Here is a 24,870-nt window from a genome sequence, read left to right on the forward strand (position 1 = left end):
TGCTGGGAAGGCACAGGCCGGGTGAGGGGGGTGCTGCATCCAGCAGGGCTCAAGGCAGGGGGCAGCTGCCCCTTCCCGGGTCCTTTTCCCTTTCAACACCAACACAAAGCCACCACAAAGCAGAGGATGCCTCAGCTGGGCCCTGGTAACAGCCAGGTCTGTCTGTGGGGCCAGGGGGAAGAGTCAGCCCTGCTGTCCTGTGTGGGTCCAGATCCCTGGGGCAGGGGAGCTGTAGGGCACAGTGGGTCCCCACTACGTGCTGACAGGCGGGTGCTTTATGAGGCCCCGCGTCGCCCTTTGCCCTGGCGCGGCCGAGATAAGGGAGTGGGATCCACTGACTTGGGCCGCAGAGTAAACACGGGCTGCTGGCTCCTGCCGGCTCCTACCGCGCTTCCCTCCTCTTCCCGCTGCCGCCGGGGCAGGCAGCAGCCCCCGAGGGTCGTGCCAAGCCGTGGCCCTTTGTCTCTGGCAGCAGGGACACCGCAGAGGCGGGTGGCAAAGGACACGGCACATGCTGGTGCCTGGCGGGAGTCATTTATTCACTCGTCCCATCACCAGTTTCGACCCGGCAGCTCTGAGTGCCCCGGTGCTGGCACTGGGGCCACCAGGTTTATCATTAACTGGGTGGCACGTGGCAGGACCAGGGCCCCCGGGGCCACGGTGGGGTCACAGCCCAGCAAAGGGCTCTGCCTCCAGCCCCGGGCGACCCAGCAGCTCCCGCCCAGTGCCCGGCAGCTCTGGCCCTGGCTCCACTGTCCAGTTGGCCAGGAGGTCGCTGAAGTCAGGGGTGCCAGTGTGGAGCAGGCTGGCGGGGCCTGGGCCTGGCTCTTTCCAGAAGGAGGGCGGCAGTTTCCGGCGGTGCATGGGGGTGATGTGGCCATACTTCCTCTCCAGCCGCTGCGTCTTGCTGCCGGCCGCCTGGGCAGGCAGGCACCGGTGTACGCCGTACTCAAAGAGCTCGGCCAGCGGCCCCAGCCTGTGCGTGGCCCCCGGGCTGTCCCGTGGGGCCACGACCTCGGGCACAGCCTCGGTGCTCTGGGGTGAGCCGCAGTCCTCGGGCACAGGGCGGTTGCTGGCGGCCTCTTCCCGGCCCCGCCGCCCGAAGTAGCGCTGGATGTCGCAGCTGATGAGCTCCGAAAACTTGAGGAGACGCAGGGTGGTCTCGGCAGTGCTGGAGACACTGGCCAGCTCTGGCCTCACGCTCTCCTCCACTGCTTCCACGTCCTCCTCCTCTTCCTCCTCTTCTTCCTCCTCCTCCTCGGAGAGGTCGGGGAAGTTGGATTCAGGGTGTGTGGGCAGCAGGAGGCCGTGTGGGAAGGGCGAGGGCAGCCGCAGCTCGGTCAGGGGCTGGATGACACCCGCAGCCATGTCAACGCTCAGAGGCACCCCTAGGACTCACCCTGTGGGCAGGGACAGCGGGGTCAGGGTGACACACCCTGGTGCCAACCCTGACCCACTGCCCAGCAGCCCTGAGAAGCCAGGGGACCATGTTGTGCTGCACCATGGCTAAGGTGGGGCCACAGGGCAGCAGAGATGTCCCCCACAAATAATGGGGTGTGGGATGTGGGGCACTGGGGATGTCCATACCAAGCTGTGGGAAAGAGGGCAGGTATTCCCCCTGGGACACCCCCACCCAGCCCTGGGACAGCAGGCAGCAGGGGTGTCCCCACCAAAACATGGGATATGGGGCAGTGGGAGCATAACCTTGAGTTATGATCAAGGAGCAGCAGAGAAGCCATTCGCTTACAAGCAGCCCGACATGGGACAATGGGGATATTCTAAATGAACCCTGGGACATCAAGCAGCAGGGATGTCCCCATCAAGCAGCAGGGATATCCCCATCAAGCCATGGGGTGTGGGATAATGGGAATGTCCCTAAGTCATGGGATGTGGGGCAGCAGGTACGTTTGCGCTGATCCATGGGACGTGGATGTCCACACCAACTCATGGGATACAGGGCAGTGGGGATGTTCCCCTTCACCCTGGGGCTGTGCATGGAGGTGAATGGGGCTCAGCACCCACCCTGCCGCTCTGGGCTCAGTTCAACTCATGCCCTGCCCACACAATGGCCCCTTCACAGAGTGAACCTCCCCCTCCCTGCCCTGCCCTGATGGGCTCTGGCTCAGTTGGGTTTTGCTGAGCTGGATGTGGCCCCTTTGTAGCTCGTGCTATCTGTGCTGAAGGGTTCCCAGCCCTGCCTCGCTGCAGGACACCCCTGGCCATGCTGAGAGAGTTTCAGGGCAGGAACAAATCCTGGGGAACCAGATCCACTCCTGCCACATCAAGCATGGTGCCAGGACCTGCGCCCAGCCTAGGGCTTTCCTTGCCATCTCTGCGTGTCCCTCTTTGTGCCGTCCCCACCGCGTTACCCCCAGCACTGCCCCGGGGTGGGTTGTGGGGGGCTCAGCCTCAGGAGGCAGCGCACACCTCGGGGCTGCGGGGAGAGGAGAGCGGGGCCAGCACAGCCTGTCCTGCCGCCACCCCCAGCCGGAGAAAGCCCCGGGGCAGGAGGGCATCGCCCGGCCCGCGGTTCCGCACTCACCTTGGCGCTGCCGCCCGGCCATGCATAGGCTCCCGCGCCGCTCCCCCTGCCCGTCCCTCCACCTGGGCCTGAAGTATTTATAGCGGAGCAGCGAGCTGACGGCTGGCAAATATTTGGTAGCCGTATTGTAATAGTAGACTCGGTAAACAGAGCTGGGGTTTGCTTTAGCACCCAGCAACGGGAGAGCGGCGCGGGGAGGGACGCGGGGACGGAAGGCAGGGCTCACCTTAATGGTTCACTAGCCAGGGGATTTTCAAGTGTTGTCCCTGTAAATTCACCTATTAAATCGGCAGCCCCAGCTGCCAAACTGCCCGCACACTTGTGCCGAGGGCTCTTATCTCCCTGCTGATTGGAGGCGAAATCAAGCTTTGTCAAATAGGCGTAAAATTAAATTTCATGCTATTTTGACTCCTGGAGTAGGGATCTTCTGAAGAACATACTGCGTATCGAGCGATGCCTCTGCAAACAGGGGCTGCCGCTGCAGTGGGCAAAACCTTTCAATGGTGTATCCTGGGGTGCTGCACCACCCTCATGCAGGTTCAGACCACTCATCTTCAGCCTTGTGTCCCTTTGAGATGGATGTTGGGCTCCCCGACCAGCCCTGGGAGCGGTTTGGGAACCTGTGGATGCAAAGGTGGACATGCCATGTGGAGAGTGTCTGGGCCAGCCCCACGGCAGGGACAATGGCAATCAGCTCAGGTCCCAGACATGCTGTGCCAGAGGTGCCATTTCTGCCTTGGCACAGGACGTGCCAGCAGGGTCATCTGGGGCAGCACAGAACAGGGCCAGGGGACACAGGACAGCCTGCCCCTGACAGCGGAAGGGCACGGGATGGCAGGGGCCTGACATAGCAACATGTGTCACTGGTGTTGGGGACACTCAGGGAGTGGGACACCGGCCACTGGGCTTGGGGACAGCCACAGCCCTGCTCCAGAGCTGCCCCTCTCTCCTGTTTTTGGAGTGACCACAGGTCTTGGTCTCTCCCTCGGAGTCCTCCCTGTCCGCTGCCCTGAGCGCTGTGCTCTGAGGTGTCTGCAGTGCTGAGATGAGGTCCCCAGCTCCTGGCAAGGTGCAGCACTGGCGACGAGAGTGTCCCAGCCTGGGCAGGGGTGTCACCGACCCCTCCCCGGGCCAGTTGCCCTGGGACTCCCGGCTGGGGCAGGGCTGGGCACTGGTTTCGCAGAGCTCCCTCTCCTCTCTCCAAACACTCACAGCGGCAACGCCAGGCGGGAGCAGCAGCCACCCAGGCACTGCTGGGCAAACACGGCGGGTGGGAGCTGATTAGCCACGGCACCTTTCGGTCTGCTCCCTGGCGTCACCCATTGTCACCCACCCGCCCGGCACGGCTCAGCATTGGCACAGTTTGGCATTGCTACCGGCTCCAGCCTGGGGAACCAGCCCTGGGAGTCGGTCAGCCACCCTGAGCCCTACCCCTGCCGGGATCCCCAGGGAAAGGCGGCTTCCTCTGGCGTCCCCAGCCACCAATGCCCCAGGCCCTCTTCCTGCAGTGCAGGAGATGGGGAGAGCTCCCACAGCCTCTGGGGGCTGCCCAGGCAGGAAGGGTCCGGGCATGCTGGCAAGGAAGCCCAAGTGTGGGGAGTTGGCTGCTAGCCCCCAGAGTTGGGAGTGATGAGGTGTCCGTCCTCTGTGGGAAGGAATAACGCACTTAAGGAACACCCAGGGCTCAGCAGCACCGTTCCAAGGGTGAGCAGCAGGGAGAGACAATGCCACTGCTCCTACAGCAGGCTTAGCTTGTGGCTTTGCACCCATTCGAGTACCCAGGGTGGCCATACCTGCTCCAAACTTTGTCAGGGCCACGCATGGGGAGCTCCTGTCCCACAGGAAAGGGGTCTCCTGTCTGCAGAGATCCCCGCAGACAAACAGGGAGGTCGCTGACCCCACTCTGAGGTGAGGCTGATTCTGCTTATCCGGGATGGTGCACCAGAGCGGGGCAGCGGCACAGCCCTGCCCGGGGCTGGCTCACATAGCCTTTCCCTGAGAGCCAATGGAGCTTTAAACCTGGGGGAAAACTAGGCATAGCTATGGCAAACAGCGCATCCTGCATCAGAGCTCTGGCTCTAACCCTCGCTGCCTTTGTAGCCCTGTGGCAGTAAAAAGGGCGAGTGGGATTTCTCCGGCACAGGAAGCATCCATAGGTCAGCCGGGCCCGGGAGCTCAAGGTGAAGAAACAAGAGGCAAAACTCATGGCAGTGGAGCGAGCTGGAGCTGGAGCTCAGAAAGCCAGACAGGGAACGCGGCACACAGCAGCGCTTCACAACAGCCCAAGCTCCCTGCAAAAGCACGGCCTCATCCTCCCCCCAGCAGCTGGGAGAACAGCCACGGACCGTGCAGTCCTGTCCTGCCCTGTGCTCGGTCCTCTCCTGGCGGTATCCATGTGCAAGTGGCTTCATCCCCTTCTCCATGCATCCGTCCTGCCTCCTGGTGCTTCCGCCTGCCCCGGCCGTGTGTCCAGTCACCCGCCATCCCCGGCAGGGGCTTTCCTTGCCCCACATTCCCCCTTCCCACATTCCCCACAGTGGCCCTGAGCTGCCACAGCGCGGTGGGGACAGCCAGCGCAGCTCGGGCCTGCTCTGGGCACCAGCCTGTCCCCGAGGGGCCGCGGCGGTCTGGCTACTGTGCCCACGCCACGGGGCGGCTGCCACGGCGATGTTGGGATCTAGTCCCACCGCGGCGGCACCGGCGCCGGTGCCGGGGCCGTGCTGGGGCTGCCCCCGCCCGACCCCCGCCCCTTCAGCCTGACCGCACCCCTCGCTTTGGCCACGCCCATCTGACGTCACATTATTGGCGGCCTGACCGCGCCCCTAGCTTTGGCCACGCCCCATATGACGTCATAACACGTCACCACGAGTACGCCCCTCTTACATCACTATGTTTACGCCCCCTCGGTCCAGTCCTGCCCCTGACGTCACTGCACTTGCGCTCAGACCACGCCCATCGGGCGCTCCTCCTGCCCCGCCCCTTGGCGGACTACCCTTCCCGTCATGCAGCGCGGCGCAGGGCGGGGCTGCTTCCGCTCAGCGCTCGCCGCGCGTCGCCGCTGCTGAGGCCGCTGAGCAGCCGCCGCCGCCCCAGGCCCCTGTCCCGGTCTCGGTCGGAGCCGCCGCCTCCGGACCGGCCCCGCCATGTCGGCCCAGGCACAGATGCGGGCCCTGCTGGACCAGCTCATGGGCACTGCCCGGGACGGTGAGTAGGGGCGGGCGGGGCCTGCAGGAAACGCCGCGGCCTGGCGGCCGCCTCACCGCGCGGGGCCCGGCCCGGCCCGGCTCGGCTGCTGCCGCCGCTCCAGACCTGCGGCGCGATCCGCCCCCGCCCGCCCGGCTCCAGCCTCGGGGCGGCGGAGCGGGCCTGTGCCTGTCGGCGCTTGGGGCGGAGGGAGCCCGGCAGGGCCCTCGCCTGGCCGGCGGTGATCCCGCCGCGCCCCCGGCCCCAGAGAGCGCCCGGCGCCGCCCAGCCCCGCCGCTCCGGGCCCCGGCTGCCGCGGACAGGCTTAGGGCCGGCTCCGTGGCCGCACGTCCAGAGGCGCGTAGGTAGGTGTGCCTGCAGCGCCGGCCGCGCCGGGTGCTGTCCGAGACGAGAAATGTGACAGCCCGTGCAAAATACGGTCCCGCTGCGGTTTGTGTCTCCCTTCTGCGACTCGCTGGGTATTTAAATTCCCTTTGGCACGTTAACAGGGCTGTCCAGGCACTTTGCACTTTGTTTCGTAAGTGAATAAGTGCTTTTCTTTCTCTGTGTATTGAGTTGCTATTGAATTGCTTCCCATATTTTTATTTCATACAAACTGAACAATTGTGGCCCCTCTATTTTATTTATAAAGGTTCAGTGTATCTTTGCCTGCCTACATCAATCTGCAAGGGAGTTGCAGAAAAGCCTCATGTTCATCGAGCCGTGAGTCACAACCAATTTTTAAAGCTGTTATAACAAAAAAAAAAAGTGTTTGCTTTTTTTCACAAGTAACTTTAAAAGTGTAGCTTAGAAAGAAAAAAAAATTAAAAAATTTCAGTAGACACAACATTATTCCTGGATGCTTGTGAATCCTAAACTATATTCATACTTTAGTATTACACATACCTGTGTCATATGCACAGATGAGCTTTAAAATTGTCACATACCATTACCACTTTGCCTTTACTTTTATGTATCATTCCCCTGACTTCCTTACTGCAGGTGTGGGCAAGAAAGCTTTTCCTTTAAAACTTTTCAACAATGGGCATAAAATTCTGCAGCTGAGGTCTTGAAGAATGCAGATGGGTATAGTATGTGTTGGAGCTCGCAGTGTGTATTGACTAACTTTGTTTCTTTTTTTATTATTTATTTTTTTGCTTTTCTGATATTGTCTCGTTAAGTGGCTCCTGAGTGTAAAATGTCCTCTGAGGGTGGGTTGTGGGTGGGAAGCACATGGTGTGTTCCAGGCCAGGACCTGCCAGCTCCTTCCTTGCAGGGCCTGGGAGAGCACACCCTGCATAGTTGGGTTCCAAACAAACGGACTGATGGCTCAATTATCACCTGAGCAAAGAGCAGCTGCCTATAAATTTTGCCCAGCACAGCCCTGTTTTGTGATCTGATAGTGTGGGGTTTGGTATCTCCTACCCCTTCTTCACAGGAAAAAAAAAAAGGGTGGAAAAAATAGCAGGTTTTGGCTGGGAGCCAGCCTGTCTGTCTCCTTTTCTCTTCTGGCTGTGCTGCTTCTTTACATGGATGACAGACCTTGGACATTGCTTGGCTCCCCAGCACCGTGTTTACCATGGTGTACTGGATGAATAAATGCTAAAATAGTGTTTGCTATCAATTATCAGTGCTCCAGAATATCCTGTTACCCTCTAAGCTTTTTTTTTGAGTAATTTTGGGGAGCAGGAGCACCAAGTATTTTAATCTGCATATTGAGGTGAAATGTTCATGCCAATGCCTGCATTCTCTTGGTGTTCTAATGTCTCTTATTTAAACCACACATGAATTTCAGGAGATGAGACCAGACAAAGGGTGAAGTTTACAGACGATCGTGTGTGCAAGAGCCACCTTCTGGATTGCTGTCCCCATGATATCCTGGCTGGAACAGTAAGTATGTCCCCTGGAATAAAGGATTCTGGTGAGGAGGATGTTGGTACAACTCTTGTCTGTGCAGGGTGGGTGGTTTTTAGGAGAGATCAGGCTTTCTGTGCTCAGGGAGCAGTCACAATTCTAATTCCAATCCCTGTGGACTGTGTGTGGAACTGCTCTCACTTCTCAAAAAAACCCCAAAAAACCCAAACCTGGAGCTCTCAGAATTCACCTGAAACACATTTTCTGACACAATCCTGTGGGAAGTTGCAAAATTACTTGTTTTAGCAGTTTGAGATGGTCAGAGCTTGCAACTTGTCCTATGGTGGTTTTGAGCTTTTAGCTAGGGTGCTGCCTTGGTTCACTGCTGCATCTTCAAGTTAGCAAGTGTTTTCTTAGCAGCTGCACTAATCCTTGGAGATTTTCAGTCTCCTCTCCCCAACCCTGATGGAAGAGCAGCTTTTCTATGGTTATTGGGGTGATGATGGCAGGTCACACCTCTCTGAGTGTTGGTTGTTTGAGCTGCGTGGTTGTTTGTGTCACTCTGCCCGACTGGTTTCGCACAGTTGTCTCAGTTCCTTTGCTGCTCCCTGTGAGAGCAGAGCTGGCCAGCGTTCAAAGGTTTGCCTCACATGCTACCTCTGAGAGCACAAGGTGATATGGGCTTTTAACAGTGAGTTCTTGTGAAGTAAGTGTTCATTTGAGGCTCCCAGATGAAATCTGCAGCCTGACTTTGGAAAGAAAACCGTGTCTTTTGTCACCATCGCTGTGCAACAGTCGCAGGGTGGAGGTGAATATGGATACTTGAAATCCATCTTTGCCCTCACTGTTTGCATGAAATGCTGTGGCAATTCACAGTGTCTGTCCACGTAACCAGATTGTTGAAAGATGCTGTGGTTATTTATAGCCCTTCCTGCTGCTCATTAGGGAGCTGGCTGGACACAGTGGGTCTCCAGCAAAGGGGGGGCTGGTACTGCTGTCCCTGCTTGTGCCACTGCCATAGCAGGAATGTGGCAGCACTGGTAGGAAGAACTGTAGCAAAGCTGCCTCTGTTCTGAGCACTCAGACTTTAGCTTCTCAATGGCTGCCTTTGCAGAAGAAGACTGGAAAAGCTGAATACCAATCTCAGTACCTCTATTTTTTTAAATTCATTTGAAGCTCATGTGTTTTTTAGTGATTGCTCCACCAGCCTCCATGTGACTTCACCTCCATTTCAGAATTTTCAGCTTCCATTGTTTGTGTTGGTAACTGTGGTCAGGGTATATTTTTTGACATGAGATTCTACAACTTTTTTTTGGGGCCCAGAGGTTGTTTTGAAGATGAAGGAAGCCTTCTACCTCTTCTGGCAGTTTTTCAGAAAGAGGGTAAATGGTGAGTTGAAGGGGTAGTTCAACACAAGTGATGTGTGTGAGCTGGTGCCAAAGCATGGAGGAAGCCTAAAGTGTTTCAGGTGGGGTGTGAGTCTCCTGGGGCAGAGAAGTACCTTGAATAATTTGTTTCTTCTGCTGTTACTTGTCTTGAGTGAGTTGTCCGTTCCCTCTCACTGTGGAGTTTGTGCTCAGAAACTGCAGGAGCAGGAAGAAAGACTGCTCCTGCACAAGTGATGGCTCACTCACATGATTGTGTGGTGGCCTTGAAGGGAGTGTGGAGCTCTGCACCTCTGCCAGCAGGTTCCTGGGGGCCAGAGCAAGTATCGGTGCTGGAGATCTGTGTTGAAAGAACATGTGATGTCCAGAACAGGAAGAGCATTTCAGCTGTCACTGCTGCCAGTACAGAATGAAACTTAGCTGGAATGTGCAGTCCTTCCTCGTGATCTCAGGCAGCTTCACTGGCACTTTACAGTGCTTTGCAAAGGAAGAGCTGTATGGGTGAATCTGTTTCAGCTAGGTGGGGTATAATTCATCTCTGGGTGTATTACTGCATAAATCAGGACCTTGGACCTCTTGGAAACTTCCAACAGATGCTCCAAGCCTTCTGGTGCTTGCTGTGTTGTGTCCTCCCCTAAGGCATTGTTACCACTGCTTCCTTCATGTGTGCAGAGATTCCTTAGTGGGAAGCTGATTGAAGGCAAGCAGCAAGCTGATCCCTTGGGGAGATGTGCTCAATGAAATATGATGGAGTCCCACTCACTGACCTTCAGGTGCAGAGTAAGAAAAGGAGTCCAGACTGTAAGGAAAGCTCTGGAATATTCCTGAGAGCTGCAGGAGGCCTGTTGGATGTTTGCTTTGTTTAGGTGCACCACCGTTCCTGTTTGTAAGAGCTGTCATTTTAAGTTGGTTTGTTCCTGTGATTATTCTCTTTTTGGCCCCAGAAATTTGTCTGAACTTGCCACTAAATAACCTATAGTGGTTCTTCATTGTTTCTGTTGGTAAGGAGGAACATTCTGGGAGGACAGGAGTTGGTTTAGTGAGCCCATGGGCTATTACAGGGCCCTTGCCATCCACATCATTTGTGGCGAGTGCTGAATTCTCTCTGCAGCTCACGGTAAGCATATTTCTGTCAGTGAAAGTATTGTAGCACATTTAGAGATGGCATCAGCTGACAATTCTCCTGAACTTCGGCTCTACTAAGAGGTGGACAGATGAGCCTCAAAGCTGCCCAGGTTGAACATACTTTGGAAATTACATCCAGGGAATTAATTGTGTCCCCTATTGGGAAATATGAGTTGAAATCTCTAGGTTCTAGAATAGTTTTTTGTGGGTTGATAGAGGGTCTGTGATTTCTTTTTTCATGTGGATGAAACTCTGCATCTGCGATCACTGTTAAAGCATCTTCTTTGTGGACATTTTCATTTTGTGGTGAGTTGCCAGTTCAGTGGAGGTTGTAAGAGATACCTCACAATGTGGATTTCTCAACAAATGTGAGCAGGACTAATTATCAGTGACATCTAAATGTCTTCAGTCCTTGTGTGTATGAGGAGTTAAATCTTTGCTCAGGCTCTGCTGGTTGCCTGTCTCATACACCTGTGTTATAAAACAGCCAGTGCTGACTGGAGCAAGTCATGAGTTCTGTGGAAGGGATGAATGTTCAATGACAGTGCTCCTTGGCATGAGAGGAGGCTTTGAGGCAGAAAGGCTGGTGGTCTTACCCTGAGTGAGCAATACCTGTGGAATGCTCCTTGCACTAGAACATCTCAAAGGACATGGAGGAAGATTTGAGGTTTATAAGCTAGTGACAACTAAATGTTCTTCCCTGAGGAAGATGTTGAGGGATTCATTACCTGTTAACAAGCAGGGAGAGGAATAGGGAGCTTCAGAACCAGCATTGTTGGCTGTTCTAAAGTGGTCAGAGCCCCTTCTCTGAACTGGGGTTAGAGGCTCAGCTTGCAGGAAGAGCTCAGATAAGAATATTTATAACATGTGACAATCACATCCAATACCATTATTTTCTCCTGATCTTGGGAAGTGATCTCAGTAGAATGACCAGAAGAATGAAAGATGTGTTGCATCATAGAAAGTTATTTTTGTGGTAAGATAACAGTAACTTTGTAGCATTCTTTGAAGTGTTTTGCCTGAAGTTGAACATGATCAAGCTCTAAAAGCTCTAAAGATCAAGCTCTACGAACATGCTTTTTTTGTAGGCATTAAATTTCTATCATTAGAGAGCTCAGCAGGAGTATTCTGGATGCAGTGACTGTTTCTGTAGCCTGCTGCCTCTGGCCTCCTGGCTCTGGTAAATCTGAGCAAAATAAGGAAGGCAAAATAGTGGCAAGTCATCTGGAATTTTTTCTTTCTCTCTTTCTAGAAGAGAAAAAATCCAGTAATAAGGCACCTGCTGAAAACCTGAGCATAAACTGGTAGAGTTTGCTTTAGTTGCTTTGCTTCATTCTAAACACTGCTGTCTGAGTTGATTGTTTGATGTAAGCATCCCCAGCTTTAGTTTGTGATATTCCACAGGGATTCAGTGTTATCCCAGTTCAGCTTTCTCAGCAGCTCACTGAGTTGACACCTGTTTTGCATGTTGAGTTTTGGGCTCCTGGGGACTGATAGTGACAGTGAGAGAAGAGGGTGGTGGGTTGGGGTGTTCCTTCATGCAATGACATGTACCCTGCCATTCCTACAGTGGTTCACAATTAGGCTTTTATTATTTTGGCTTTCAAAATGTCATTTTCTTTTTCTACTGTAAGAGTAAGAGAAGGGTTCTTTGTTACAAATTGGTAGTGTTGAAATGCAGCTTCCATGTTTTGAGAGCATAATCAACTTGGGTTCATGTGGCTGTTAACTACTAGGTGGGATAAAAAATAAATTCAAATAGCATGGAGTACAGTGAGAGGGAAGGGCAGCTTTCTGGGAAGGGAGATGCTCTTAAGTCTCTCATTAAATGGGCTTATGTGTAGGACTTAGCTTTGTTGGGCAGGTTTTCAAATTCCAGGCTGCAGCTGGATGTGGGAAGGGTCTGACTGTGGAATTAACAGTCTGTTGTTGCTAAGTGTGGGATTGTGCATTTCTACTGGCTGTAACCTTTAATCCTTTTTAAGTCCTTTTGTTGTTGATAGGAGATATTCTGTGTGTTTGATATGTCATATGTTACTCGGGTTCATTCTGACCCAGATGTGCATTTTCAGAGGAGCTTTAAACAGGGTGCAGGTATATTTTGCTGGGCTGTGGCTCCAGGATAGGAGGCATTTGCAGTTGGTACCTGTTGAAGGGGACCCACCTCCTTCACAGCCATTTCTGAGGCTGCCCTGGGACTTAGAGCAGGAGTAGGACTGGACTTAAAGCATTTGGGCTGTTTTAATGTTCCCAGAACACCTAGAAAAGGAGTTCTGGCAAGCATGTGCTTCTTCTGGCTGGTTCTGGTACTGAGAGCTTAAGAGAAAACTGCTTTTCATGAAAATATTTTGATATGATGCACTTGGCAAGAGACATCTGCTGCTTGTTGCTGTAATGGAGGGTTCTTATGTAGGTTCTCCTTTTTCTTTTAACAGCGAATGGACCTGGGAGAATGTACAAAGATCCATGACTTGGCTCTGCGAGCAGATTATGAGATTGCCAGTAAAGAGAGAGACCTGTTTTTTGAGCTGGATGTAAGTATGGAGAAATTCTCATTACTTTTGGAGAAACAGCTTCTTGAAGTTACTGGGCTGAAGAGTAAAACTCAATGGCCATTTCAGCTCAATACGTTACTTGATGTGTTACCTGTGCAGAATGTGCAGCTGCTTCCTGAATGTCAGCCTGACTGCTTGACTAGAGAATGTAGCAGTAATGATGGCCTTTGCCATCCCATTAGCCCTGTTCTTTGGGAGGCTTCCTGGCATTCCTTGGATTCCACACCTGCTGCTCTGTACCAGGTTCTTGTAACCTGATGCCCTGTCCCAGAAAGAGATTTAACATTAAAAGCCTTTTGCTCAGTAGTTTAACTTCAGTCAGATTTAGCTTTCATTTCACCTTTCTGTGATGGAACAGATCAAGGGAAAGCACAATTCTGTCTTTCCTTTTCATGTTATTCCAGTGCTTTTGTCTTTGTGCCTGTTACTCCTGCATAGGAAGGAAGTTCCAGTGCAAAGCTGTGTTGATGTGAGCATCCTGTGATGTGTCAGAGAAAAGGAACTGGGTCAGGTTTACAGGGCAGGAGTCAAATGTAACTTGTTCTGCAAAGTGTCTTTTTTTTTTTTTCTCTAAGCATCTGTTCTTGAGGTTGTTTGTGCATTATACAGGATTGCAGCTGTTGGCTGCAATCATCTGGCACAGAGAGCACTTTCATTCATAATTCTTTGTCTGATCATGCAGGCAATGGATCACCTGGAATCCTTCATTGCAGAGTGTGACAGGAGAACAGAACTGGCCAAAAAGCGCCTGGCTGAGACACAGGAAGAGATCAGTGCTGAAGTGTCTGCAAAGGTATTGGTCCCTCACTAAAAATTGGTTCTGAAAGTCTCAGTGGGAGCACTGGTGCTCTGTTTCTCTGACACTAGTGATACTGGGGAGTTAGGCTTCCCAGAGAATCTGGGGATTCCAGTCATCCTCCTCAAATGGCTGCTCTGGCCATTCTGAAGAGCAAAGTTAAAGAGCACCATGGACTCTAAAAGATTGCGTTAGCATGGAAATAAAGCATATTGGTTTCTTCCCTATGCTATGAAATGTTACTGTAATAATTCAGAATAAGTCCATCATCCCATGATTTTTGTTTCATTTAACAAATGCTCATGGAGTTTCCTTACTGGGAATTTGCCTAATTAGGCCAAGATATTTCTGAAGCTGATTTTGTGGCCTCTATGCTGACCTGTAAGCCAGAAATGACTGGCAGATGATGATCTCTCCACATCCAGTTTCTCTCTTTGCCACGTGTCTGTGACTGCATTGACATTGGTCCACTAGTCCCTTTTGTTATGGTCATCTTCCAACAACAGATTTCATTACACAGTATTTCTTAAAATTTGAAAAGTTGTCGTGCAAAGTTTATCACAGTTTTGTCTTACTAAAAACTAACTATTCTCTTCAGGCAGAGAAAGTGCATGAGCTGAATGAAGATATTGGAAAACTCCTAGCTAAAGCTGAACAGCTGGGAGCTGAAGGAAATGTTGATGAGTCTCAAAAGATCCTGATGGAAGTGGAGAAAGTCCGAGCAAAAAAGAAAGAGGCAGAGGTACAGTGTTGGCTCTCCTGTGATTTGTCACAGGAACCTGGGCTAGGCTGGGTGGTTTCTACCTCTGTTCCTGTGTGCTAGCACTTCCTTTTGCATTTCCAGCCATATGCCAGCAAAGAGGTGGCAGTGTGGTGTGGTGGATGAAAAGATTTTTAGAAACTTCTGTCTAGTGCAGGGAGCTGACTGGGGCGGGGAGGGCTTTGTCCTCTGAAGTATTTGGTCACCAGTCCCTTGCAGGGACAGACCGTCGGGTTGGCTGTGCCCACAAAGCATTTGTGTGGCACCTCCTTTGTGTGAGGGTGGGTTTTGATTCTTCAAAGCAGTTCTTTGCAGGGACTTCCCTGGAGGGTTGTGTCTATGTAAAGGTTGCCTGACATTTGTGAGGGTTTTCTTGCCTCCCTGTAGGAAGAATACCGAAATTCAATGCCTGCATCCAGTTTCCAGCAGCAGAAGCTGCGTGTGTGTGAAGTCTGTTCAGCATATCTGGGTCTCCATGACAACGACCGGCGTCTTGCTGACCACTTCGGAGGCAAATTACACTTGGGTTTCATTCAGATTCGTGAGAAACTGGATCAGCTGAGGGTAATCCTCTCTGTTTTAAACCTTCCCTTTGTAGTTCTGAAGACCTTGAACACTTCTATTAAATTAATACAGAATTCTTTGCGGAGGGCTTGTAAAAGCTCAGAAGACCTTGAACACTTCTATTAAATTATTACAAAATTCCTTGCAGAGGGCTTGTAAAAGCTCAGAAATTGCTGATTGCAGAATGCCTAAAACATCAAACAGAGGTTTGTTTAGCCTTGTCTTCTTGGATTCTGTTCTGTCTTTTCTGGGTAACTAAATATGTACCCTCAGAATCAGTCAAACCAGAGCGCTGCTGTAATTTATTCATTGGAGCTTTGGTACAGTCATTCTCATTAACATGACTGAATTTTTTTACTCTGGGTTTTTTTTACTTTGAAATCTCTTAATGAAATGTTTGAACTGAAGTTTCACATGGTTCTATCAGTGAAAAGATCTTGAGTAGCTGAAGCCATTAGGAGTTTTCTGAAATGATTTGTAATGGGTTGTGGTACTGGCCTTGCTTGCAAGCAGAGACCTTTAGCTGAGTAAGGGTTATGATTCCTGTGCTTCACTCACAGTGTGTTGAGATGAGTGCCTCAACGGAGAAAAATGAGAACCTTGATAGAGATCTAACTTAGCACATAAAATGCAGTGAAATGCTTCTTTGTCTTGCTGTTGGAATGGTTTTCCTGCAGATCTGACCTGTTACTGTATAGCTGTAAAAAAATGCCTGTTTACTGTATGGCTGAAATATGATGTGGATTTATTTTTTTCCCCCTAGAAAACAGTGGCAGAAAAGCAAGAGAAGAGAAACCAGGATCGTTTGAGACGGAGAGAGGAGAGAGAACGAGAAGAGAGGATGGGCAGACGGTGAGTGGGACCTGGGAACTGGCCTGTGAAGTTCAGAAGTATCTGATTCCTTGTACATGAGCACTGCAGGAATTCAGCATCTGCTTGTGGAGTGGCTGTTGGATGTGCTACAGATGCTGTGTGAGCATCTTGGGATCCAGTTAAAGATAAAAATAATGCATAAATCCTCCACTCCTCCACCTTAGAGTGATGGTACATGTATTTTAACCTCCACTGTGTGTCTGAAAGATGGGAGTTCCCTGTAGTCTTCAGGCTTATATTTGTCTAATCCCTGTTTTAGGGAATCTGAATCTGGATAAAATACCCTCATCCAGAGCATCTGTGTGGGAAAGTTTAAGATGAGTGAGGAGTAGGCTTGCTCAAAAGGCAGTAGTCATGCAGAAATTCCCTGGACAGCCCTCCTCACTGCTTGGAGGTGACAACAGGTTGGTGTCCATGAGCCAAATAGTTACTGCCTGTAACTTTTCTTCAGTAAGTGGGATGCTTTGGCATAGCTTTGGCAAGGATTTCCTAAGGAAACTGAGGGATCTCAAGGAGTGGTTGCTTCTGGTGGTTGTAGCTGTGTGTGTCACCTTCTGCTCAGATGTAATTCCTGAGCAGTGGGAGGGGCTGGATAATTTATTTTCTCAGGACAAGCTCTTCTGCGTCTTGCCAGCTGAACTGGAAAAACCATCTCTTCTGTACTTGAAGAGGCATCTTGTGTGTAAACAGCTCAGTTAAACAGCCTGGTGTGGGGAGGGTGCTTATTTGCAGGGGTCAGGCAGAGGAGGTGGCTGGATGAGAATCCTGTTCTGATTGTCACAGCATCTCCCTGGTTACCTTGTGTATTTCTCCTCATGTACTTCTTGAATCAAAAAGACCCCAACCTTGCTGCCTGTGCAGAGCTATTTTTGAAACTCAGAGTCAGCTGAAGGGTGAGTTTATCTTAGGAATATGAGATTTATAATTGCAGTGTGCTCTAGGATGGTACTGGCTCTGGCTATACATTGCTGGAATTGCTGATAAATACCAGCATGAAACAGTATGGTGATTTTAGTGTATTACAAAGATGTGAGCCCCAAATTGTTATTCATTATCCATATTATTATATACATGTTATGCATAATTCCACTTAGGGTGTGAAGGAGCAGTTCATGCTACAGCTTTCTGTTGAACTATAGCACTTCATGGAGAGGCTCACAACTTTGTTATCCACACAACTTGTAATGCAATTGAGCTTGGGAGCTGCAGGATCTGCAAGTAGCTTATGAGTGCAGTAATTAATCAAAAGGGACTGCTGTTGATCCTGCTGTGGTCAGAGATGTGGAAGTGAAATGGGAAGTGTCTTTTCATGCAGCTGTTTCATGCCAGACCCACAGCAAGACCCTGCTTAACGTGGACTCACTTTGTCTCTATGGTGCCTCTTCCTGGAGGTCATTTCTCTGTGTAAATTGCTCAACAGAGTTGTTCAGGAAGAGCCCTCGGGATCTCTCTGTTGATCCACATCTACTCAAAATGCTGGTTTTCTTCCTCCTATGCTGTGCCTATGGTTTTGTTTTTGTGTTATTTTTTTTAAAAAAAAAAGCCCAAGCCCTCTATTCTTGAGAGCTGAAGAGCCTCTCATGTTTGCAGGTAGTCCATATGTGGATGCATCTGATGAGGGGGTTTGCAAGCTGCTTTTGGATGTTTATTTAAAGGTTTAAAATTGGAAAGCTGTAAGAACAGCATGTCTAAGTTCTTGCTGTTTCCACAGGTGACAGTTAGAGACTGTGGCTGGCCTTTGCTCTGGCTCTGTGCAGAGGCACCTGTGTGCTCCACAGAAAAACTTGTTATGAAGGAGTCAGGAGTGCCAGACAGTAGAAGTCAAATCAATTGCCTCTCCAAAATGGGAAGTTGACCCAAGGGAGAACAGTTCTCCCAGTGGACACTCAGTGTCAAAACTGAGCTTAGGGTCCAGATTTCTTGGTCACTTATCTGCTGGGAGCTATGCACACCGTGCTCACAGAGGTATTTTTCCATCAAAAACTAATTGGTGACTTCTATCACCTTCCAGACAGCTTCTCTTATCCAGAGCTTGGTGCTTTAAAGAACCACAGGAAACATTTCCTTAAGAATTCTTCTTGTCATATCCTCCTGTACAGCACCTTCATGGTGTTACTTCAGTAAGAGAAAGAGTATGGCTTGACTTTGGGAGTCTTTGGTGACTGACAGGCACTGTGACATCCCTGGAAACCTGTGGATTCTCTTGTGAAACTCTGCCTCTCACAGCTGTAATTAATTTGTCAATAAACTGTGATTCCACATAGGAATGGTGAACTGGATTATTACCTTAGTGGTAATAAATACAAGTCTTGTGTGATGTTGCTGGTGGCTGTTGGGTACTCACTTAAGACTGGAATTCTGTGGAGAAGTGACATGCAGTGTTTGCTTCCAGAGTACACCAGCAAACAAGTCTGGTGGAGGTGCAAAATGGATTTCCTTTGTGTTAAGCTGGACAAAAGACAGGTTATGAAACTCAGCAGAAAGTCTCTGTGATACAAGAACAAAAAAAAAAAAAAAAACAAAGAGGAAAAAATAAATAAAATAGACTTGCTCAGCCTCTTGGTCCTATGGACAGCAGTCTTCTTTTGTCTCCTGCTTACAATGGATTGGTAAGGACAAGGCTGTTTTCTTAGATACTTCCTGAATTCTGAAGTTTGGTTCTAGGGAGTGATTATCAGATATTTCTTGTGCATACTCCTGCTCAGATGATAGGCATGGAAGGGTAGCCAGACTTTTCAGGGGATGTGGAAGGGCTTTTGTGGATGTGTGCACTGATGGTTCAGAATAAAGTGATCAGGAGGAAAAAGAACATGAAGAACTTGGAGTAATTACAACCACAAAAAAAATCCAGCTGCCTGCCAGCTATCTACAGGAGGTCCTGCTGCTCTGTCAGGTTCTGTTCCATGGGAATGGAGGTGTGTGGTTACTGCCTTGCTCTCCTGGTTTATCAGCTTTTCCTTCACCTGCTCATGTGTATTGCCACAGTGCATGTTTCATTTGCAGCTCCACTTTGTTTACACTCCTAACCTGAATTCCTTTCTAAATTTGGGTTTTTTTTTACTTTCTACCATGACTGAACAATCCCATTTCACTGTGAAGAAATGTCAGTGCACATAGATTTCTTAAACTTGTCTTATCCAGGCATGGTTTTAAATGATATTAAAACACATGCTTCTCTATTGCTTCTTAAATTCTTGTCTTTGTGTAGCTTTCATGTCAGGGTGCCAGAACAGCTCTGTGGGGTGTAAATGGAACCTCTCTGTGAGTCTGTACAGTGGGCAGCAGTTACAGGAGTGAGTTTAAGTCACTAAACAGGGAAGAGGAGCCACTCCTAATTAAAGCAAAATGAGACTGTTCAGCTAGCTCTGAAATGTGGCCACAGAGGAAGAGGGAGGGTGTAGCTTCCATGTGCAGAGGTATTTTAAGTGGTGCTGAGTAATGATGCCTGCTGAAGTTGAAAGAATTCTGCCGTTGTTATTTACAAACTGTCAAGAGCTACTGCTGACAGCAGTAAGCTCAGAGTGCCACACACAAGCTCTGAAACTCCTGGAATGTGAGAAAGGATAGCAAGGCCTGGATTATTCTTCTCAAGTGCTTTCTAAGGATTTTCAGTTTATCTCTGTCACTTGTCAGTTCTTTCCTTGTATGTGTGTCCCCTCTTTTTTCCCAGTTATTTTTCGTAAAAGGGAAAAAATTATTGATGCAAATTTCCTTCTAATGTTTGGTAAACAAATACAAGGAAGTGAGAAAAGGCTGTTTTTAATTTATTATAACCCTTTTAACATGAAGAATGTTGATGAACCAGATGAACCAAAATCAGAAAACTGGCCGATGTCTTTCTGACTGGAGAGGGGCACTTGAAAATCTTAGAGTTGATCTAGCTGCTGTTACACTACAAGGAGTAAAGAGAATGTAACAAATATACACAGAAAATTAGTTGGAAAGGTTCACTGGGGTACTTTATGAATAGTTCCTGGTTTCTAGACCTTTTCTGTAGTGATAGGAAGCTCAATGTGCAGAAATTAATGTTTTCCAGTTTTTGATAAATTTTTCATGCTTCTAAAATTGAAGCTAACTGAATGTTCTATTTGCAAGCTTTTTTTTTTTAATGAATACATCACTTGAGGTATTGATTATTCCTGTGAAGAGCTGCCAGTGTGGATGAATTTTCCTACTGAAAACCCACTGGCTGTATCATAACTTCTCACTTAATTCTCCTCTTCTTTCTAGGTCTGGATCAAGAAACAGAGATCGTCGAAGGTGAGTTCCCAGTTCTTTATTTCTCCTGAATGCCTGTTGGTGTTTCTCTCTAGCTACTGAGGTTTTTCCTGGGTCTCACCAGTGGAGTTCACTCAATGCCTCAGTGTCTGGTTTGCTCCCTGGAGGGGATGGGAAGTGCAGTATGGGCACCTCAGTGGTGCTGCTGAGCTTGGTGTCACTCTTTGGGTTGTAGAGCAGGTGCTGAGTGACCTGGCCAGGATGGGTTCTGTGTGCTCCAGAGTGTGAGCCCATTAATGTCCTCGAGACCTCTTTCAATAAATACCGTGATTGTAATGTCTGAAGTATCTGTTATATATTTATAAAATAACCTCAGACATGAAAATACAGAGATTTGAGATTAAAACCCCCACGTCTCTGGGAAGAGCTTGCCTTAATGCTATGGCAACATTCTCTGTGATAATCTGGAGATCTCCCTGTCTACTGCTTTCCTTTGGCATCTTATTTTTAGAGCAGAGTGAAATAAATCTGCTTCTAAAGTGCAGGACTTTCACAAGGAAGATCACAGGCCACTTCCTTTGGCCTCTCTTCTACTTATACTTGTGAGCGATGCAGGGTTGTAAGCTCTGCTCTGGCCCTTGCCACGTGCTTAGAATAATGGTGGGAGCTTTTTCTAGGAGCTTTCCAGCAAACTGAATAACCCACTGGCATTTTGTTGGTAGCACAAAGTCCAGGAGGAAGCAGCTGCCCACGGTGTGGGTGATCAGCCCTGAGTGTTGTAGGGGCTGGACTGTGTTGATGCTCTGGGTATTTGTTGCTCAGCAGAGTCTGAGGTATCTCAGGGGGGCAGATCTGAGGCACTGAGACTGTGTGTGTTCCCTCCAGATCACGGTCTCGGGAGCGGAGGCGGAGACGCTCCAGATCAGCTTCCCGGGAACGGCGGAAGTCTCGCTCGCGCTCCCGGGACCGACACAGGCGCCACCGGAGCCGCTCCCGCAGCCACAGCAGAGGTCACCGCCGCGGCTCCAGAGACAGGAGTTCAAAACACAAGTATGTATTCCTGACAGGAGTGCTGCTGGGAAGGGGAGGCCTTGCCTCACAGTGACCTCCCTGGCCCATAGAGCGAGCAGGAGTGTGGCAGGGTTCTCCAGAGCAGCTGTGGTGACCTGTGCCAGCTCCTGGGCCAAAGCAGGATTTCCCAGTGGCTTCACGTGAGGGCAGCAGCTGTACAGCAAGATCCCAGCTGAGAGGAGAGTCTAGGAGATGGAACAGGTTCCCTGAGTTGTAGTGCTAAGCCTCAAGATGCTCCTTGGATGGGAAGTGGCACAAAGCCCTCCCTGAGCTAAGTGAGCTTCCCTGGGCCTGTAAAAGCTAAGTGTGTGAGAGGCAGTTTGGATGCTACACTTCTGTAGTTATATTCTGCTTCCCAGATTCCTTCTCTCAGTGCTGGCATTGGGAACAAGTCGATGATTTGAGATCTGGGGAGAGTCTTCTGTTAGAAGGCTGCTTGAGAGAGAATTCTTTAGGAATCAGCACTTTTTCCTCCTGAAAAAGAAATACAGGAGGAGTATACCATTCTTCTGTCTCTGAGGAGAAGCACTATAGTCCAAAGAAGGGCTTCAAGTTTTCTGAAATTCAACAAAACAGTCTCTTTGTTGGAGGAAGGATGAGGCATATGTGTGTAGAGTATTAGAAAAATTGACTGGAATCACTGTGTTCCCTTACAGCCCTTCTAAGCCTAAGAGCAAGTCTGCCTCCAGGTGCTTCCTGAAGTTAGATCTGGATTTTTTTAGACTCCTGGTTAATAGGGGAGTACTTTAGCACTGTCACCTGATTAGGCACCAGCACTCGAGTACAATTCTAGAAACAAACCTATTGTTATGTGTCTTGTGTCAGTTTAGCTAAAGGATAAGAACTTTAAAAGATACCTGGTGATGGGGAGGGAAATAATGGTCTGAAAAATAAGTCTGTTAATAATTGAGGGGGGGTGTAAATACTGTTGATTCTCCAATGGCTGAGATACTAAAGTGCTTTTTTAAATCTGTCTTGAACATGAAAAATAAAGAAAAGAAGTTTGGACAATTAGGAAGTGAGGAAGATCCTGTAATAACTATTACTAAAGAGCAGGTAAGGGATTACTTCGGAACCCTGAATACATCCAAACCAGCCCATTGAGACTGCAGGGGGATTGGCCAGCTGATACACCTGCACGAAATTGCTGAGAGCTGGGGACAGGCCAGGATCAGTTTAAGAAAGCATAACAAAAACAAGAGAACAAATGGCAAAACCCTGTTTCCTGAAAGAGGGTAGCTTCTGTTTTTACCTTGAGAGTTAATGAAATCTGCCCTCAGGTTGCTGGTCTGAGGTCTCACTTGCTGAAAGAAATGGAGAGTGTTACAGGATCTGGAGATCTCAGGGTAGGAGGTCTGCAGGCAGCAGGCATTGTGGAAAAGGTAGAGCTAATGTCAGCAGGCAGACTGATGCTAAATGACACAGTTTAATGCTAATGAAATGGCAGTTGGGTTTTGATATATCAATTTTGCAGTATTTTCAAACCTTAAAATCAACCAGAATGAAAGTGGAACTTCTAAGCTACCTTCTGTTGTGACTGTAAAAAATCCCTGTGTACTGAGCCTTGGAGTAAAATGTAGGAGCCTCTGCTGAGCTCACTCAGGATCAGCTCCTTTTGAATCCTGCTATTCCTTAAGCTGGCAGGAATCACACAAGAAACAGCCTTTCAGATTAGACCTAATGTGAAGCCTCCTGTTTAATTCTGTGTGGGCTGACACAGGGAAGTGCTGCTGAAAATCAGTGGCTGTGAAAAGATGTGCCCATGCTGTGGGCTGTGAATATAAATCTGTATCATCCTGACTTTGAACCCGGGATGCTGCCAAAGCCAGCATTTGTCAGGATGCAAAGTGAGAAGCCCAAGGCTGAGCCAGCAAAGAATCCAGTTGGTATTTAAAGCAGTTGAGCAGAATGCCAGTAGCTTAGGGCATACTGAAAAACTGCTCTGGAAGCCATGAACTGAGCTGAGTCAGAGATAAGGAAGAAATTGTAGGCACTTCAGGATGGCTCTGAAAAATATTAAGGGGCGCAGGGAAGACCTGAGAGCCCCTGTGGCAACAGCTTGAAAGGATCACCCAGAGGAAGGAGTAGCAGAGGCTGTGCTGTGCACTCAGAGCCCTGAGTTCCCTCACAGAAACCTCGCAGAGGGCCCAGAGCTGCTGTCATGGGGGACCCACCCCCTGTGCCACAGTACTCAGGCACATTCCTGTAAGGAACTTGTATCCCACAGCCCTGCTAGGGAAAGATGTTGCTTGGTGGGTATTTGGCAATTTTTAGTTGTGAAGCTGATAGCGATGGTTTACTTTGTACTTCAGATCTTCTAGAGATCGATCTTCAAGAGAAAAGTCCCGAGACAGAGAGAGGAAAGAGAAGAGCTCTTCTGAGAGGCGGCACGAGAGCACAAATGGCAAATCTCGTTCCAAGAGGTCAGAAGAGAGAGAAGCTGGCGAGATCTGAACTCAAAATGATCTGTGTTGCACTGTAAATAGTCTGATAAACATTCTACACAAAGCCTAAATTTCCCATTTATATTTACTGAATACAACTCATCTTTTGTAGTTTGGGATTTTTATTGTTTGGCAGATAGCTGTGAGTTTGTAGAGACACAGAGTTACGTACTGTTTAACAGGATTTTGTTTTAGTAGGAATAAATAAATCTGGATGGATGGTTTTCAGTCCAGGCCAGTGTGGACACCCCCTGTTTGTCCTGATGCAGCGAGCGCAGCGGTCGGGCCCATGCTGAGCTTGGAGCCCTGAGCTGCCCTGACCTTTGTAACGCTTCAGCCCTTTCCAAAAAGACCCACTTGACCCTCTGTGAGCACACCAGTAGCACTGGTTCTCAATTATATTTTTTCCCTTCTGTTTATATATGTTAAAAAATCAGATTTTTTTTTCTTCCTTTTAGTACTTAGCCACCTTATTTTTATGTCTCCAGCACTTGAGCGTTGCCCCACTTGCCCAGCTAAAGCAAAACAGACAAAATTTGGCCTTGATCTCTTCTGAAAGCTGTTTGAAATTGAGGTTGACCAAATGAGCTGAAACATATTTCTAAGCTGGGCTCAAGTCTGGTTTTAGTACCTTTACAGTTCAGATAATTGGTGTGAGCAAAGCAGTGGGAAACCTGGCTTGTTTTCTCTAGAGAAGCACAGCCACAGCTCATCTGCCTATTTACTGTGCACTCCGCAGTCAGAGCTTCCCCGCGGGGCTTTCTGACCTGCAGACGAATGCGTTGGTGTGTTTTCCAAGGCCAGTCAGGCAGAATGTGCCGAGGGCAGCGGGGACTTGGGCTGGAGGCCCGTGCCAGTGTCTGCCCCTCCTGGGAGGGAGGCACAGCCGTGTCCCCACGCGTGTGGGAGGCCTCTGCCTGTTGTCACTCGATTTGTACCTCGGTTTGTTTCCCACGAGGGCAGGAAGGCGCCTGGCTGTGCCAGCCCCAGCCGCGACCCCCGTTGTGGGAATGGTGTGAGTGCAGCGCTCGTCACCCGCCGAGCCGGGCGCTGGCAGGCTCGAGCCTGGCGGCTGCTCGGTAGCTCGGTGAGGCGGTTAATTGCCGCCGTTAATTGCCATTCCCAGGGGCCGCTCCGGCTCCCCCCCGCTCTCCATTCTCCCCTTCCCCCGAACGCGGCTCCGGTTCCGCCGCGCTGCTTCCCCGGTGTCAGTCCCTAGTGCATGCCCCCCTTCCCTGTCCGTTTTTACAATTAATTCCGCGGTTTCACGTGCTGTTTTTGTAACCTCCGTGTGGGGCGCGGGGGGCGGCGGGCGCGCGCTCGGGGTGCCTGTACGTGCCTGTGCTGTTCTCCCGCGGTCTGAGCGCATTAAAGATCTGTGTTTGTGGCTCCCGCTGCTGCCCGGACTCGTTCTTGCGGGTTCTCCGCCCGCGCCGCCGCCGAAACCGGCCGGGCCGGGCCCGCCATACCGGGCGGAAGCGCTCCCTGCGCCGTGACGTC

The 24,870-nt window shown here is 49.9% G+C and overlaps 2 protein-coding genes across 7 annotated transcripts; one reads left to right on the plus strand and one right to left on the minus strand.

Annotated features, from left to right (window-relative positions):
• Positions 1–518: 518 nt before the first annotated feature.
• On the minus strand, positions 519–5,196 carry PERCC1 (proline and glutamate rich with coiled coil 1). Of its 4 annotated transcripts, XM_033074305.1 has the most exons (4): positions 4,888–5,196; positions 2,769–3,162; positions 2,543–2,644; positions 519–1,400 (listed from the first exon to the last, which is right to left on the minus strand). In XM_033074305.1, exon 4 carries the CDS (start codon positions 1,366–1,368, stop codon positions 667–669), a length of 702 nt encoding a protein of 233 aa, XP_032930196.1. In that variant the 5' UTR covers positions 1,369–1,400; positions 2,543–2,644; positions 2,769–3,162; positions 4,888–5,196; the 3' UTR covers positions 519–666. The 4 variants fall into 4 exon arrangements, with proteins under 4 accessions (XP_032930196.1, XP_032930197.1, XP_032930195.1 ...); XM_033074306.1 differs by lacking the exon at positions 2,543–2,644 and having other exon boundaries at positions 2,983–3,162; XM_033074304.1 differs by having other exon boundaries at positions 2,543–3,162.
• Positions 5,197–5,564: 368 nt separating this feature from the next.
• On the plus strand, positions 5,565–24,760 carry LUC7L (LUC7 like). Of its 3 annotated transcripts, none has more exons than XM_033074231.1 (11): positions 5,565–5,746; positions 6,378–6,448; positions 7,521–7,615; positions 12,525–12,623; positions 13,327–13,437; positions 14,039–14,182; positions 14,588–14,764; positions 15,528–15,616; positions 19,868–19,897; positions 20,741–20,905; positions 23,239–24,760. In XM_033074231.1, exons 4-11 carry the CDS (start codon positions 12,528–12,530, stop codon positions 23,378–23,380), a joined length of 954 nt encoding a protein of 317 aa, XP_032930122.1. In that variant the 5' UTR covers positions 5,565–5,746; positions 6,378–6,448; positions 7,521–7,615; positions 12,525–12,527; the 3' UTR covers positions 23,381–24,760. The 3 variants fall into 3 exon arrangements, with proteins under 3 accessions (XP_032930122.1, XP_032930121.1, XP_032930119.1); XM_033074230.2 differs by lacking the exon at positions 6,378–6,448 and adding an exon at positions 21,921–21,982 and having other exon boundaries at positions 5,594–5,746; positions 23,239–23,322; XM_033074228.1 differs by lacking the exon at positions 6,378–6,448 and having other exon boundaries at positions 5,594–5,746.
• Positions 24,761–24,870: the final 110 nt, after the last annotated feature.

The sequence above is a fragment of the Catharus ustulatus genome, chromosome 16 (assembly GCF_009819885.2).
Source record: "Catharus ustulatus isolate bCatUst1 chromosome 16, bCatUst1.pri.v2, whole genome shotgun sequence".
In the NCBI taxonomy this organism is placed as follows: domain Eukaryota; kingdom Metazoa; phylum Chordata; class Aves; order Passeriformes; family Turdidae; genus Catharus; species Catharus ustulatus.